The 17240-nt window shown below is 45.1% G+C and overlaps 3 protein-coding genes across 3 annotated transcripts; all 3 read right to left on the bottom strand.

The window, feature by feature from the left end:
- Nucleotides 1–1122: 1122 nt before the first annotated feature.
- LOC127295228 (SEC1 family transport protein SLY1) lies at nucleotides 1123–3383 on the bottom strand. Its single transcript, XM_051325139.2, has 2 exons — nucleotides 3254–3383; nucleotides 1123–3176 (listed from the first exon to the last, which is right to left on the bottom strand). The coding sequence occupies exons 1-2, from the start codon at nucleotides 3282–3284 to the stop codon at nucleotides 1378–1380; spliced, it is 1830 nt and encodes a 609-aa protein (XP_051181099.1). The 5' UTR covers nucleotides 3285–3383; the 3' UTR covers nucleotides 1123–1377.
- Nucleotides 3384–5059: 1676 nt separating this feature from the next.
- LOC127295229 (CDK5RAP1-like protein) lies at nucleotides 5060–8550 on the bottom strand. The gene is made up of 3 exons (XM_051325140.2): nucleotides 8282–8550; nucleotides 6690–7744; nucleotides 5060–5911 (listed from the first exon to the last, which is right to left on the bottom strand). The coding sequence occupies exons 1-3, from the start codon at nucleotides 8494–8496 to the stop codon at nucleotides 5409–5411; spliced, it is 1773 nt and encodes a 590-aa protein (XP_051181100.1). The 5' UTR covers nucleotides 8497–8550; the 3' UTR covers nucleotides 5060–5408.
- Nucleotides 8551–8863: 313 nt separating this feature from the next.
- LOC127295230 (uncharacterized) lies at nucleotides 8864–11611 on the bottom strand. Its single transcript, XM_051325141.2, has 2 exons — nucleotides 11048–11611; nucleotides 8864–9396 (listed from the first exon to the last, which is right to left on the bottom strand). The coding sequence occupies exons 1-2, from the start codon at nucleotides 11498–11500 to the stop codon at nucleotides 9223–9225; spliced, it is 627 nt and encodes a 208-aa protein (XP_051181101.1). The 5' UTR covers nucleotides 11501–11611; the 3' UTR covers nucleotides 8864–9222.
- Between the last annotated feature and the right edge of the window lie 5629 nt (nucleotides 11612–17240).

The following is a 17240-nucleotide window of genomic DNA, read 5'->3' as shown; positions in this document are numbered from 1 at the left end:
ATCCTCCCTCGTAATGAAAGAGTTTTAAACTTGTGTTCCTCTCCTAATTCCGTGTGCTCTCTCAGCCCCCTGCTTGCTAATCTCACCTCTACCTCCTGTAATCCTGTTCGGTCCGATTCGCCCGCAAATCAGGGACGGGTCGTGACAGTGTCTCTGCTATCCCTTCATTAACTCTTGATCAGAAACAAACGCGGTACAAGCTGTGTCGTGGCCGAGCCGGAGTGCCGAGTGGAGGCGGACTCGGATATCTAGCTTATAAGGCAAGGTGCTAGGGCGGCCAATTGACGCCCAAGTTGGAGCTGAGGTGAACGCTTAGCCGATCAAGCGACCAAGCAAGACGCGCGCACGCCATGGACCCGACGCGGGCGGAAGAGGTAGACGCTGCCATCACCTTGGTTGTAGATGTCCAGGCCCGCCTCGCGCCCGATCCGTCCGCCCAAAGCGAGTTCATCGGCCTCCTCGCCAACTTCGGCACGGGCGTGCTCAACGACGCCCGCACCGTCGCGGCGCGCGCCGCGGCGCTCCTCAACGCCCATCCCGACCTCCTCGCCCGTTTGAACCGATTTCTCGGTCGCAGACAGGCTCCGCCTCAGTAGAAGTAGAGCGTCTGGTGAGCTAGGATCGATACCGAGGCGAAATTCAGGACATCTTTGATTCATAGGATTTATATATGGGTTTACATATAGGAATTTTGCAAGATATACTCTATCTCTTTTGTAAGGTCCGTGCATCAATTAGTCTTTTTTTCTTTCAGTGTAGGTTGTTTGATTTGTAGGATGTAATCATATACTGTATGAGTTTTCTTATTAAAGATTCCTGGACTGTTTGTTATTTTCTCGGGTGTGGTAACACAGTTATGCTTTGTTCAATACGCCGCAACTTGGCACTGTTAATCTTCAGTTTATGTAGTAAAATGTTTGACCGTCAAACATTTGAAACTTTGACCACCGTAATACCATTATTTGGCAGTTTTGATGGAAGTAGTTACCTTGGGATTCCATGAACTGGTTTTTTGGGGTAAAAGAAACAAAATGAACTGAGTTGGACACTTCAACATATTGGACTTCTGGAACAGCTGAACTCGCAAGAAAGTTTTGAATTGATAACAAGATTCCGCTAACATTTCTCAAAAGGGGATAAAGATAAAGTAGATGAACTGAGCATACTTTTTCAACATATTAGACTTCTGGAACAAACTCGCAAGGACTCGTCCAAAGCAGAGCAGTAAACCTGAGTCCAGGAAATTCACTATCATTAGCCTTATGGAGCCTGGATCACTCCTTGGCATCACAGTGTCTAGAAAGAGACTATCTACTGTATAATCTATAAAGCACGATTCATCACATCTTAACATCAAAATGTCTGCTAAGACCATATCTACTGTGATGTTAGGTTGCTGCTGCCACTACCCAATCCCGCTTTCTCTCCCAATTCCGCGAGTTGCTGAATAAATTCCACCCCGCTGAGAATCTCTGTTGCTCCATATATGACATGCTTGGAAGACTGTGAGCTCTGCCCTGGCTCAATTAAACTCCTGTACTCGGCGTAGTTTCCACCACCAATCATGAAAACAATCGCTTCTCTGAAGGGTCCTCTAAACTGCCCACCAGTTCCTGATCTAGGGGCCCGTGGATCAAACAATAGGTAGTTGTCCACCTCTGGGTTTGGTTTCCCTTCCATCAGGGCTTCAACTGTCCTAGTCAGAGCCACCTGCCTCTCATCCGATAAGTAATTCTTCACACCGTCGGTCACAGCACTAACCGCCCAATTAACAATGGAGTTCCTGCTTGCTGTGCTTGGTGCAGCAGAAAACTGTGTGTTCAGCGACTTTATCCTCTTCACATACAGGAATGCAGACATATCTACTTCTGACTCCCGCAGCGCGGCCTCAACCTGCTCTAGTTCAGATGGCGGTGGTGCCTCAAATGATAGCAGGTAGGTGACAGCCAGCCGGAGCTTATCCTCCTTGGTGCCCTCCCCACTGAGGAGGCTGAACAGCGTCTTCCGATCCACAATACCCTTCCGAAGCATATCATGCTCACAATCACAGTAATCACTCAGAGACCTCTTCTTGATCTGCGCAAGCAATGCAGTTGCAATATTTGTGTGTTTATCGATCACCTTCTTCCGTTCTGTCAGCTCTGGGAGCGAGTTGACCGCATTCATCAGGTGCTTGGTGTTGCCAATAAGATCTGTTCCATCAAACTCAACCCCATCCCTACCACCACCCGTGCGCTGGTTCACCTCATCTACATCCTGCTTGTACTTGGCGAGCTGTGCTGCAATTTCTTTGGGCACTTCGGGGTATTCAGACCAGCTGTTTGCCACCCAAAATGGGTCAGAGTCATCCAGATCATACTTCTCTGTTGGCAGCTTCAGCTTGTTGAGCTTCAAGCTGAGCACATCATGGACCAACGGGCGGTATCTCCAATCGTGTTGTATCCCCACCGACAACTCAAAATTCCTGTCAAACAGGCATAGGACCGGCCGCTGGAACGATGAGGCCGCAGCCTCGGTGAAAAGATTTGGCTTGGCTAGGAGGTGATCCCGGAGACGGGCATCCAGAGCAGCAGCAACCATCTCAGCAGGCCCGCCCGCGGCGCACCTGATAATGGGCACAGCGCCTAGTGTGGCGGCGACACAGAAGAGGCCGAGCGCAATGGCGTCGACGACTGAAGTGATGTCCGCATCGGCAGCGGCAGGGTCGTTGAGGGCGACGTAGGCGCGCGGCTGGGCGAGCGAGAAGAGGTTGTCCTCGAGGCAGACGAAGTCAAGGTACTGGTCCGCGACACGCGCCACACGGTGCGCCGAGCGCGACGCGGCGGTGGCGGAGGCGAGGCGCTCCAGGACGGGCCGGGGGACGGACGTGGAGAAGTTGACGTGGAACGAGGCGTAGAGCCCCGCGGCAGCGTCGGCGGCGATGCGGTCGGCATTGGCGGGCGTGGGGCGGACGAGGTAGACCGCGGGCGCGTCGGCGACCTGCTGCCGCGCCTTGTGGATGTTGAGGTGGAGGGTAACGCCGTGCTTGCGGAGGTCACCAACGCGGAGCACCGGCGACAGGAGCGAGATGCAAGGGCCGTCCACCACCAGGATCTTGTACGCCTCCTCCTCCCCCTCGCCGCCGCCGGCCGGCGACGACTGCTGCTGGTTCAGGTGAAGCATCCGCGTGATCAAATCTGGATCAGAAACTAGAGTTGTTAGACACCCATAGAGATCGACCCGGAGAAGAAAGGCCGGATGGATTCGAGCTTACCGAGCTGCTTCTTGCGTAGGCTGAGCGCCATGGCGGTGCTCCGGCGACCGTCGGGGGCTCGGGGCGGATCGGATCCGAGAGGGGAGGGGAGGGGGTTAGATGGGAACAGAGAACACTACCATGAGTTGAGCCGTCGTTTTGTTAGCATAGCCATCCTATTCATATTTATTTATTTCCGATTTTTTAGTTCCAAAATCAAGCCTTTTGATTTGGGATTTGCTAGTTCGTGTTCAGTGAAATCTTACACCATTCAATTTGCATCGTAATTTTTGATAGGCGTGAGTTGCAACATGAGTTGCAATTGAACTTTGATTAGCTCTTAGTCGACTAGAAATAGTCACACCCTTTAGGTCATGCTACCGGCACTGGATTCGCTTAGGGATGAAAATGGTGAAGATTTTGAATTTTATGCGAAAAACGGAAATCAAATAAAAATGTACACGGAAACAGAGTTTTGTAGAATAGAAAAGAAAATGAGACAGTTTTAGCATAAACACAAAAGAAAACGAAACGGCCTTTTTCGATGGAACATAATCGCAAATGAAAGTTCTAGGGTTGTTGTAGCTAGCCCAATCCAGTGGGTCTAATCTAAGATAAGTTAAAATACCTAAAATAGCCCATCCTAAAACTAACGACCACATAATCTCTTCATGTGTGTTGAAGAGGCTTCAACTGTTCAACACTTCCCCTATAGTCCAGTTAATCTATAATAACTTACAATATTACTACATAATCATGCTATATCATCATATTTGATTTTATCTTAGTAACTAACACAAGTTTTTTCTTTCTCTTCAGTTTTTCTGCATGATCTAAGGTTTCGATAAACGTTTGTTTTTCACTCGTGTCCGTGTTGTATTCGCTCTATATTTGTTTCCGATAGTATTTATTTTAAGGATTTCTATATTCATTTTTCACTACTGCAAAAGAATATGAAAACAAATGTGGCAGCACTCAATTCTGTTCGCATCCGCTTTGTTTTCATTCCCTGATTTTAGTCACCACGTGGAATTTTCTTGCCTTTTTTAGGTCGAGCTGTTTGACATTGACGCCTCACACGGTGTTTAATAGACCAAATTTTGGGTATGTTGCACCTTCACACAATGCAAGATGCATGATCATTTCCATTCCAGAAATCTGAAGGCAGTATTAATATGCATCACAGCACTATGTATCAATCTTAGAACACGCTAAACTTATCTCTACGATCATCCATACATCCATTGGAGTACTATCCAAGGATATACTACAAGAACATACATTCGTTATTATGGAGCTAATTGTGGGAGTGGTGTTTCGGAACATGGGTGCATATGCTCCCACTATTTTGAAATGCATCTTACACGGATTTGAATTTCAGAAAATTGAAACGAAAAATTTGTACGTACATCTTTACGTGCTACACGCTCATAAAGTCGTTTCATACAAAATCGACTTATTATGTGATATGTGTAAACAAGACAAATTTCAGTGCAAAAAATAATGCTTTTCACAAGATAATTTTTCTCTTTTTTACATAGACCACAAAAAATGTTGGTTTTTTTGTGAAACTTGAGGAACGCACATATATTATGGAGATGTACATGTAGAATTTTTTGTCAAATTTTTTTGACACTTTGAAATATGATTTTTTGGTAGAGGGAGCATACGCACCCGGGAGCCGAATTGAATTTCCGGCTAAATGTGGAGTATTGTACTACATGCATTGCAAATTAAGGTGGATCGGGGCACAATGCTAAGAAATAGATGTGGAGTACTGTACTATCCTCCGTAAACTTGGGGCAAATCCAAAACAGAGAACAATGATGACATACAACTTCTAGTAATATTAAGATTGTTGTTATTGAAAGATGTACAATTGTTTAGTTTGCCGCCTCCATTGCATGACTCAATGGTTACCGATCATCCACAGACGCACCATGGAATGATTAGTATAGGTGGACAATTATTTTCATTTCAGCTGCTCGCAGCATAACACGACACTACCTTTCCACCCAAAACTAGACAAATCAAATATTTCCTCCGCAAAAGAAAAGATGTCCACACTAAGTTAAATTGCACCGTATGATCCCAATTGCAGTCATTTCAAGTGAAACATTGCGCAGGGTTCTCTGGTTTCAGTTCAGGTGAGGAATGCCATGAACTTGACTACTCCTTAGGCAGCAACAGCAGATGCATCGGATGCATGATTCTTGCAGTACATGCCCAAGCTTGTGCGCGCAATTGGCTCTCCAGATAATGATGCTGTCGATGACCTGAGAATTTTTACCTCAACAAGGTCACCAACCACTGGCTTACGAGCACCGTCACCTTCAGATGTGTGCGGTACAGGGAGACTGGTAAACGAGACCTTGTGCCCCCTATCTGTTTTTCCAAACAGCTCTGTTTCAGGAGCTCGCTTATTGGGGCCTTCGACTAGAACAAGTTGTGTTGTGCCAACCTGAGAGTCATAGATCTTTCTTGTGGTTTCACGGAAGGTGTTGATTAGCTCTGTAAGTCTCCTCTGTTTAACATCAGCCGGGACATCATCCTCATAATTCCGGTGAGCATGGGTCTTCTCTCTCATGCTATATGAAAACATGTAAGCCATATCATATCCAACAGCCCTTACAAGGCTAAGAGTGTCGGCATGGTCATCTTCTGTCTCTCCACAAAAGCCTGTTGTACATCAGAAACATACTTGTCACATTAAGAGAAAACCCAACAACAAAAAACGAAGCAAGTAAACAACTGCACATAGAAGTTGAAGCTAGAAGGGTAGGATGAATCCACCAGTGATTTGTGCTTTAACTTCATGCAAATTTCGAGAGGTTAGCAAAGAAGCTTCTCTTAAATGATGCAATGCAAGTAACCAGGCATGTTGCAGTGCATATGTGACAATTGGGTAGCAGACTTAACAGCACATGAACTATTTTTTTTTTTTGCTTAAATGCTCTTTATAGCAGTAAGAAGTCAAGAAAATTCCCGTTGTCATGTATCCCGACAGCTCTGTAGTACCGTGTGATACTTTTGCAGCATGTTACTGAGAATAAATAAAACCCATCTTTAACAGAGTATATATTGCTAAGACTACTGAGATACTCACTATAAACTGTAACAAGATAGAAATAAATGTAGACTTTGCCTACCAAGCTACTCCATTCTAAGCTGTAATTAGAGTTATGTAGACATGGCTGACACATTTTGTGGGCATGGAAAATAACTTTCTCAAACATAAGACCAAGATATAGTCTCAAAAAAGGATGCTAATTGTTACGTAGAAGCTCAGGTGGTGATTAGTAATTACTATAGATTCCTAATTTAGGTTGATCTTTCCTAGCCCGTAACCACATCAGTCTTTTGAACTCAGCGCACGGGAAAGAGATATCCACGCTGGGAGCACTTCGCTTAGAAGATTGTGATTATGAAAAATAAAGACGCATGTAGTATGTCTTACCACTTATGAAATCACTGCTGAGCCCAACATCTGGAATGACATTACGAATTTTTTGCACAAGCTCCAAATATGCTTCTCGAGTGTAACCCCGCTTCATTCGTTCCAGTACCTCTGTGCTGCCTGATTGTGCTGGCAAGTGAATTTGTTTGCAGATGTTGTGCCTATCCCGCATCAAATATAGCAACTCATCAGGGAAATCCTTTGGATGTGGAGAGGTAAACCTGAACCGCATCTCAGGGTATTCCAGAGACAGCTGATCCAGGAGATCAGCAAAACGCGACCCCATATCCTTCACCTTGCACCTGCTGGAAAATCCTTCGCTGAGCTGCCAGTTTTTACCAGGCTCCAACTCCTCAACTTCAGAAGTGTCATTATAACTGTTTACATTCTGACCAAGAAGCATTACTTCTTTAACACCTGCATCCCAGAGCTCACCAACTTCTCGGACAACAGACGATACTGGGCGCGACCTCTCCCTGCCCCTAGTAAAGGGAACAATGCAAAACGAGCACATATTATTACAACCCCTCATAATTGAAACGAACGCGGTAACCGAATTGTCGGAAATCCTCACTGGGGTGATGTCAGCATAAGTCTCCTCAAGTGAGAGGAGTGTGTTTATACCCTTCTGCCCATAATCGACTTCCTGGAGCAACCTAGGCAAGTCCCTGTACGCATCCGGTCCACAGACAACATCAACCATCTTATCTGAATCAAGTATTTTCTCCTTCAACCGCTCTGCCATGCACCCAAGAACAGCAATCTTGGGTGGACGCAGAGATTTTGATCTCCCTCCAGCAACATTAGCTTTCCATTGCCTTTTCAGGAACCAAAAGTAGTTAAGCCGCTGCCAAACCTTCTGCTCTGCATTCTCACGGATTGCACAGGTGTTGATAAATATTATCTCTGCACTTTCGGGGTCAGGAACAATGTCATTGTACCCTTCTTTTTTCATGATCGAAAGCACAATCTCCATATCGTTTACATTCATTTGGCACCCGTATGTCTCATGGTAGATGCGCCCCTTGCTTACTGTCGCTGGAACAGACTCTAAGCTAGACAAACCAAAAGTAGAAAGCATGTTTACATTTCACAATCCGGACAGAAATCATTATGAGATGTATTAACTGATCCTAGTTTATTGGAACGGCATGTTGGCATAATATCTGTTACAGCTAAAGAAAGATTAACTACTGACATGAAACTCAATAGCTAGTGAAATGGAAACACTGCACAGTTACGGTATATTGTCCAAGTATAAGCATGTCATACACTAAAAGAAAGATATTTCAGCACTGACCGATGAAAGAGGCAACCTAAATTATGAGATCTTTTTTGAAGGGGCACTTACACCTAAATTATGAGATTGCAGCTATACATTAGCGATTAGCTCGAACCGGACCACGGACGATCTAAGCAAGGAAATATTTTGCTTTTGCACACAAACATAAACACTTTTTTTTAGATGAAACAGATAACAGTAACCCAATGCAGTTTTCCTCCAAGATTTACTGATGTTCCAACAGTCACAACGGCAGCATCGCGTGCTACAAGCTAAAGGAATGAGAGGTGCGCAAGAAGAACCAACTTACTCTGCCTGGGGCTCAGAGACGACCGTGGCGGCGGCGAGGGAGCGGGTGAGGTGGCGAGGAGGCGGGTGAGGTGGCCGGCGCCGCGGGGCGAGAACGGAAAGGGGAGCAGGGAGAGCGCCGTAGTGGCGGACGGAGGCTAGGAGGAGCACCCGGTGGCGCTGGCCGAGGCCGCGTCCGAGGCGGGCGGCGGTGAGGGGGGCGAGCGGCGCCGCCATCGCGGTCTGGGTGGCGGGGGAGTGGTGGAGAGGTGAGCAGAGAGGAGCGACGGCGTGTACTCGGATAACAGTTTGAGGTCACGCTGGCCGTCTGATCTGAGATCAGCGGACACAAATGATTTCATCAATCTTCTGTCCAGATCCATCTTTTCTCCTTTATTTCCTCCTCTTTTTATAAGTTTTGAGGCATCCTCACAACTAAATACCTGATGCAGACCTGCAAAACCTGATACAGATACCCTCTTCGTGAAAAAACAAGTGTAAAAGTATCAAAAAAATATCTGAGAATACCACAAGTAGAGAGGAGGTGATATTCATAAACCAGTAGATTTCAATATCTAATCCAAGCACATATACAATACATGAATAAAGTAAGCAACAGAGTGAATATATCACAATATCATCCATTACAATTTTCAGAAGCAGAAGCATGAATTATAATTTTCAGAAACATGAAATACAATTTTCAGAAGCAGAAGCATGATCGATTACATAAGCACACAATCCCTCACATTCTGATTTTCACACCACATCATCCAGAAGTATATTCTCACAAAAAAAAAATAAACTTGTAGAAAAGTTGAACACGTAGCTACAAATCTGACCATATACGAATTGCCTACAAAAATAAAATTTCCAACATTATCCGCAGATACGCTTGGTGAACAAACAAAATGTGACATCTGACATTATTCGCTATTACATAATATGCTCAAGAAACTATCATCATGACCGACTCTTCTTTCCTTCCAGCCCAGATGGTTGCTTCATGTTAAGAAGATGATGAAGGCCAGCAATAACGTGCTGCCTGCTACTTGGAACTCCAGTCTTCGCTAGAGCTCTACCATTCTTGTCCAGGAGCACAAAGCAAGGAACATATCTGACATCATAATGCAGAAGCTGCAAATATATAGTGTTGCTGTTAGAATCTGCGAAGATAATTTTTCTTCAGAGTGGACACATGTACTGTATATCAACAAATACAATTATGTGAATATGGACCTCCCATTTGTAACTTCAGCCTGCTTGGTCAGTTGAACCAAGGGTAGGGAAAATTTTGTTTTCATCAATTGTAATTGTTACAGAACACACTACCATGTAATAGATCTCTTTTGGAAAGGTGAGAATTTATCCAATCCATTTGGACTGGTACGGAATCAAAATATCACAAGAAATTGAGTCTATTCTTGATCTTAATGGATTGGAAGTTTGGGATGTTGAGTTGGTGGTGGTTTATTTAGGGTGTTTAGGAATACTTCAAGTTCAATCTCAAGGAACTTAACTCTAGCAACTGAGCAACCCAATAACTAATTATTCCAAACAGAAAAAATGAGAATGGCTTGCCAATGTTTTTGCAGAAACTGACAGCAGTGCTACCACAGCTACAGTCAAAGTTAACATCGGTCAATGTTTCCAAATGATTAGCAGGCCAGAAATTTCAACAACCTTTTGAACACAAAATAGCTCTCCCAAGCAGGTTTTTCCTCAGTTGTCGTCTGCTTGTCCTTCAAACTAATAACACCATATCATTGCTCTAGTGCTTACTTCCAACTTTACAAGCACTAGGAACTTGTTTCTGTGGTATTGAGATGTGTTTGAAAACTTATGTGAACCTGTTAACAAAGATACCACTGGTAATGTTCTAAAAAAATCACTAGTACTAGGTACAACTTAACACCTCCAAATGCATAGCTTAGCACATCTTGGATGACATCATAGCAGAGTTACTTAAGTAATCCATAGTACATACATCACACCGCTTTATCGATGCTAAGCAGATGAAGAACTGGCATGTCCATGCAGAAAGAGGGTGTTAAGGACAAAGGGGTTAGGAAACAGCGCATCGCCGCAGCAATACATTCCGAAACAATGACCAGCTTATCCACCAGCAGCACGACGGTCAGGTTGTTCAGGAATCTGAAACCGGCACTAGCAGCAGCGTGTGCAGCAACAGCCCGGGATCCAGGGGAATTAAGAAGCTGAATCCAATAATGAATAATACATTATCAGATGGTAGATTTAGTTTAGAAACTTGGAGCCAAGAGAATGTATCCTAATTGGTCCAGACCTCACAATATAGGGGGTTGGTACTGTACCCCCAGGAGCTTAAGAAACAAATAGTCCTCTCATCTATTGTCTAGTTCTCCTTAGTGTAGCATGCCATGAATGCTGCTGAAGCTGCACCATCCTCGCCCTCGACTTATTAACACTTGGATGCCATGGGGACCTAATTTCACATGACTCGTATGCAAGCACATCAAAGGGTGTGGGTTCAACGATAGCTACTTGATTCTTCAATAAAGTTCAGAGCAGATGCTAAAGGAACGTATGGCAGCCAATCTTATCTTCAAATATCAGTGTTCATAAAACCTAGTAAATTTCTACTCCAAATCAAGACACTGCATCATCAAAAAAAAAAAAAATAGAGGAACGATGCTAATCTACCTTTGCAAACGCAATATGTGCTTTAATACTACACAAACCAACACCATAAATCTACAGAATACGCATAGCAACGCAATTGGCACGGATAGGCGGAGGGGGTTCTCACCTCGGGGAGCCACCGGTCATCCTCGGCGTCGGCGAGCACGAAGCTCGCACAGGCATCGTCGCCGCCCTCGAGCTCGTGCACGAGGCCCTGCAGCGATGAGCAGAGGCGGCACCGCGGCGAGTAGAACTCAAGCACCGTGGCCGCCTTCCCGCTCACCAGCGCCGCCGCCAGCGCCCGCTGCTCCGAGTCCCCGCGATCCGCCTCCACCGCCGCGGGTCCCGGGTGACGCTTCCACAGCCTCGCCCCATGGCCGGCGCTTGCGGTGGATGGGGAGGGGGAGGGGAGGTCGCCGGCGATGAGAAGGCCCTGCGCGACGGTGTGGATGGACTTGAAGAGCCAGGGGAGCTCGAGGTCGCCACAGGGGCTTGGGCTTGGGGTGGCGCTAGGGCTAGGGCTGGGGCCCCAGGGCCACTTGAAGCAGACGAAGGGAGAGGGCTTGGCGGCGGTGACCATCTCCGGGTGGCCGGAGCGGAGAGGCACGCCCACGCACGGACACAATTGGACGTCTGGATCACCGGAGATTGATGAGGCGCTTTGCGATGTGGTAATTTAAGAGGAGCTCAAACAAAGAAATAAAAATCATCAATCCTCTGAATAAAAATGGTTTTCGATGATATGGTCATGTGGTTTTTCAGATTCCCTATGATTGCATCTTTCTGTTATGTCTATGCATATAACTCTGCTCCCACCTCCATTATGCCATCAATACCACATAATCCAACAATATTTGAAATGCTTAATTTTGAAGTTGTAGATTTAAAATTCAACATAATTTAAGATCCAAATGCATAAACAAAATATAGAAGAACCGAAGCCGCATCATCCACATGCATGGATAAAAGGTTGAACAAAGAGCATCACGCATCTAAACACTCCCTCCTCCAAAGCTTGTGTCATTCAAGACATCTTTCGTGCGCCTAATTTTTATGTAAAATCTCATCTTTTTATTCATCCCATTTTTAGGAGAATCAGTGGGAAAGGCTCCCACTGCAAAAAAAAAAATTACAGTATATATTATTCATCTCATTTGGATGCATCGCTATGAACGATGTTGCGGGCATCGATCTCCTTGAAGCCCATCGAGACGAAGTGGTTGATCGCGGGGTTGATCCGCCGCTCCACATTCTTCGGGCGCCGCCCAACCATTGTTGAACCTCGCTCGAGGGGACGGAGGCCGCGTCGCTCGTGCCGGAGGGGGAATGGCGGCTGTCGTAGTTGGGAAGGATATTGTTGTTCCGCAGGTAGTGAGCTAGGGTTTTCATCTTGCTTGATCGGGGCGAAATGATTGCGGAGTGCACCTAACCCGTTGCCACACACGCAATGACACACACTTGTCACTTGTGGTTGTGGAAGAGGAACTCAACAAACCACAACTTACCTCTCTGGATTTGCCTCAGATTACCATACGCCGGTTAAAAAGGGATTCGATAATGATGCAGTCCTAGGGACTCAACTCAACCCTTCATAAGTTTCAGCTCTCTTTTATCTTTACCGATGCTAACCAGACCATACATGAGTTCATGCCTTTGATGCCTAACTCTTCAACTAACACACCGTGCACACTTCACGTTTGCACAGATACACAACATACTAGTAATACTACAAGTTGTAAAGGTTAACACTAACAATGGACTGGTGGATCGATGTGCTTGAATCCGTGAAGTGAGTCGCACTGCCAAAGCGGCCAAGCCAAGCGTACATGCTCCAGCCCCTAGGAGACATGCTTCTGGCCATCGACAACTTGACTTGTCGTAGTGATGTGTAGAATGGAGTGTTGCCATTCCGCGCTATTTCGGTGTATATGAAATCCACATTTGAAAGGGAAAACAATCTAGTGACGGAATTTGTGTTTCTTTTTCAAGCCACACACAGATTTTCTTACCGCATTTGTGTTTTTGGATTTATTAGTCAATACTATATGTATGGATCACCCTTCTATGCAATATCACCTCCATCTCACAATTATCAATGGCATTAACACAGATAAATATTCAAAAACAGTCCTGATCTAGATATACACCGAGAGCCGGCAACCGCCATCAAAGGTGGGAAACTTGAGGACCGACCACACAGAGCGATGTTCTGTTCATCTGTGCCACCCACTGGGTATGTTTGGTTCTTCATCTGGTCTATGTACAACTACAGCTGCTAGAGACGATGGCCATTTAACACCGAGACACCCCTACCTCCAGCTCACACATGCCACACCCAACCACCAGTGGCGGACGCAAAACAAAATCTATCAAGTGGGCACACCCCCTATTTTTTAATTTTTTGCACTACCCATATGTGATAAAATTGCCCCAATAACTAAAAATTAAAAAAATACTAAAATTTTAGGGTGGACCATGCCCATCCACCCAACCTTGTCCACCCATGCCACCAACCACTCGTGGGTTGGGATTTTTGTTTTGTGTTAGATGGTGTTGGGCTTCGCAGGGACATGTACCATCAATTCTCTATTGGCCCCGTGACTCTTGGCTCTAGAGTGGTGTTGGTAACCACATGCACTGGATATTAGGCTCATGCCATTCCCTTCTTCAAAATCAATTTACCTCCAAAGTGTCGCGACCTTGAATATTTCCCATAAGCATCTCCATTCTCTTAGATAGCGTGCGACGCCACATGTCTGGCCATAGCACTTGCACTTGTTGCACCTCCTTTTTTGTTGTAGAGGTGACATCAACCTTGGAGGTACTTAACCAGTTGCGTCATTGCAGGTGGAAAGTTTGTGAAAGAGCAAGATCTCTCCATAGTGTTTTGTGTGTTTGATAGCAACACTCGAATGTATTTCACCGTGTGCATAGTTGCTTGAAAGATTGCAGGTGCATGGTGTCCTCGCTGAACACCTCAGGATCGGAAGACTCAAAATTAGTTGATAGGTTTTTGGGTTTTGTGTGTGTGTCGCGAGGCGGCGTGGTTGGAGAGGAAAAGAGAAGAAAACAGTTCCAACATGACCGGTACTACCGGTACCGAAAGCGGTAGTACCGCTACCGTCTTTGGTACCGGTCAAGGTACCACTGTTGTCATCGCACAAGGGAAAATGCGTTGCAGTAAGCATGTTAGTACCTTGACCGGTAGTACTGCTTGAAGCGGTACTTCCGACCAGGTACCGGCTCGGTACCGGTCATGCTAACGCGACGGAACTTCCGCCCAAGTACCTCATCGGCACCGGGCAGGAGTCCGGGGCTCCCAGAGACCATACCGGTACCTTTACGGTACCTTCAGTGGTAGTACCGGTTGAGCCCCACGTGTCAACACTGTTGGCCGGTTTCGGACCCAGAGCGGTAGTACCGCTCCCATGAGCGGTAGTACCGGTCGTGCGGGAACTGGGGATAACAGTTGGATTTGGGGGCCTGATACGTCTCAAACGTATCTATAATTTCTTATGTTCCATGCTACTTTTATGATGATACTCACATGTTTTATGCACATTATATGTCATTATTATGCATTTTCCGGCACTAACCTATTGACGAGATGCCGAAGAGCCGATTCTTTGTTTCTGTTTTTGGTTTCAGAAATCCTACAAAGGAAATATTCTCGGAATCGGATGAAATCAACGCCCAGGGGCTTATTTTTCCACGAAGCTTCCAGAAGACCGAGGGAGAAACAAAGTGGGGCCACGGGGCGCCGCCACACTAGGGCGGTGCGGCCTAGAGGGGGCCCGCGCGGCCCTAGCGTGTGGGGCCCCCGTGACTCCTCCGACTCCGCCCTTCCGCCTACTTAAAGCCTTCGTCGCGAAACCCTCTGTACCAAGAGCCACGATACGGAAAACCTTCCAGAGACGCCGTCGCCGCCAATCCCATCTCGGGGGATTCAGGAGATCACCTCCGGCACCCTGCCGGAGAGGGGAATCATCTCCCGGAGGTCTCTTCATCGCCATGATCGCCTCCGGATCAATGTGTGAGTAGTTCACCCCTGGACTATGGGTCCATAGCAGTAGCTAGATGGTTGTCTTCTCCTCATTGTGCTATCATGTTAGATCTTGTGAGCTGCCTATCATGATCAAGATCATCTATTTGTAATGCTACATGTTGTGTTTGTTGGGATCCGATGAATATTGAATACTATGTCAAGTTGATTATCAATCTATCATATATGTTGTTTATGTTCTTGCATGCTCTCCGTTGCTAGTAGAGGCTCTGGCCAAGTTGATACTTGTAACTCCAAGAGGGAGTATTTATGCTCGATAGTGGGTTCATGCCTCCATTAAATGCAGGACGATCCACGTAAAGTTCTAAGGTTGTGGCTGTGCTGTTGCTACTAGGGATAAAACATCGATGCTTTGTCTAAGGATATTTGTGTTGATTACATTACGCACCATACTTAATGCAATTGTCTGTTGCTTGCAACTTAATACCGGAAGGGGTTCGGATGATAACCTGAAAGTGGACTATTTAGGCATAGATGCATGCTGGATAGCGGTCTATGTACTTTGTCGTAATGCTCTGATTAAATCTCATAGTACTCATCATGATATATGTATGTGCATTGTTATGCCTTCTTTATTTGTCAATTGCCCAACTGAAATTCGTTCACCCAGCATGCTATTTATCTTATGGGAGAGACACCACTAGTGAACTGTGGACCCCGGTCCATTCTTTACATCTGAAATACAATCTACTGCAATACTTGTTCTTTACTGTTCTTCGCAAACAAACATCATCTTCCACACCATACGGTTAATCCTTTGTTTTCAGCAAGCCGGTGAGATTGACAACCTCACTGTTACGTTGGGGCAAAGTACTTTGATTGTGTTGTGCAGGTTCCACGTTGGCGCCGGAATCCCTGGTGTTGCGCCGCACTACATTTCGCCGCCATCAACCTTCAACGTGCTTCTTGGCTCCTACTGGTTCGATAAACCTTGGTTTCTTACTGAGGGAAAACTTGCTACTGTACGCATCACACCTTCCTCTTGGGGTTCCCAACGGACATGTGTTAACTGCACGCATCAAGCTCTTTTTCTGGCGCCGTTGCCGGGGAGATCAAGACACGCTGCAAGGGGAGTCTCCACTTCCAATCTCTTTACTTTGTTTTTGTCTTGCTTTACTTTACTTTATTTACTACTTTGTTTGCTGCACTAAAACAAAATACAAAAAAATTAGTTGCTAGCTTTACTTTATTTACTATCTTGTTTGCGTTCTCCATATTAAAAACACAAAAAAAAATTAGTTACTTGCATTTACTTTATCTAGTTTGCTTTATTTACTACTGTTAAAATGAATACTCCTGAAAACACTAAGTTGTGTGACTTCACTAGCACAAATAATAATGATTTCTTATGCACACCTATTGCTCCACCTGCTACTGCAGCAGAATTCTTTGAAACTAAACCTGCTTTACTAAATCTTGTCATGAGAGAGCAATTTTCTGGTGTTAGTTCTGATGATGCTGCTACCCATCTTAATAATTTTGTTGAACTTTCTGAAATGCAAAAGTATAAGGATGTAGATGGTGACATTATAAAATTAAAATTGTTTCCATTCTCCTTAAGAGGAAGAGCTAAAGATTGGTTGCTATCTTTGCCTAAGAATAGTATTGATTCATGGACTAAATGTAAGGACGCTTTTATTGGTAGATATTATCCTCCCGCTAAAATTATATCTTTGAGAAGTAGCATAATGAATTTTAAGCAATTAGATAATGAACATGTTGCTCAAGCATGGGAGAGAATGAAATCTTTGGTAAAGAATTGCCCAACCCATGGACTAACTACTTGGATGATCATCCAAACCTTCTATGCAGGATTAAATTTTTCTTCGCGGAACCTATTGGATTCAGCTGCTGGAGGTACCTTTATGTCCATCACCTTGGGGGCGGCTACAAAGCTTCTTGATGATATGATGATAAATTACTCTAAATGGCACACGGAAAGAGCTCCACAAGGTAAGAAGGTAAATTCTGTTGAAGAAACCTCCTCCTTGAGTGATAAGATTGATGTGATTATGTCTATGCTTGTGAATGGTAGATCTAATGTTGATCCAAATAATGTTCCTTTAGCTTCATTGGTTGCTCAAGAAGAACATGTTGATGTGAACTTCATTAAAAGTAATAATTTCAACAACAATGCTTATAGGAATAATTTTGGTAACAACTATAGGCCATATCCTTCTAATAATGGTAATGGTTATGGTAGTTCTTATGGTAGATTTGTTTCGCCTGATGAGGAAAAGATGTTAGAAATTGAAAG

The sequence above is a fragment of the Lolium perenne genome, chromosome 4 (assembly GCF_019359855.2).
Source record: "Lolium perenne isolate Kyuss_39 chromosome 4, Kyuss_2.0, whole genome shotgun sequence".
NCBI lineage: Eukaryota > Viridiplantae > Streptophyta > Magnoliopsida > Poales > Poaceae > Lolium > Lolium perenne.
Note: the sequence above shows the minus strand (reverse complement) of the source record. Positions and strands in the feature narration are given on the sequence as shown.

Coding starts and splice junctions, on each gene's coding strand:
- LOC127295230 (XM_051325141.2), bottom strand. CDS start 11,500: ATGGTCACCGCCGCCAAGCCCTCTCCCTTCGTCTGCTTCAAGTGGCCC. Junction 9,397..11,047: donor ATGACCGGTGGCTCCCCGAG/GTGAGAACCCCC, acceptor ATATATTTGCAG/CTTCTGCATTATGATGTCAG.
- LOC127295228 (XM_051325139.2), bottom strand. CDS start 3,284: ATGGCGCTCAGCCTACGCAAGAAGCAGCTCG. Junction 3,177..3,253: donor CCTACGCAAGAAGCAGCTCG/GTAAGCTCGAAT, acceptor TTTCTGATCCAG/ATTTGATCACGCGGATGCTT.
- LOC127295229 (XM_051325140.2), bottom strand. CDS start 8,496: ATGGCGGCGCCGCTCGCCCCCCTCACCGCCGCCCGCCTCGGACGCGGC. Junction 7,745..8,281: donor GTCTCTGAGCCCCAGGCAGA/GTAAGTTGGTTC, acceptor TGGTTTGTCTAG/CTTAGAGTCTGTTCCAGCGA. Junction 5,912..6,689: donor CAGCAGTGATTTCATAAGTG/GTAAGACATACT, acceptor GATGTACAACAG/GCTTTTGTGGAGAGACAGAA.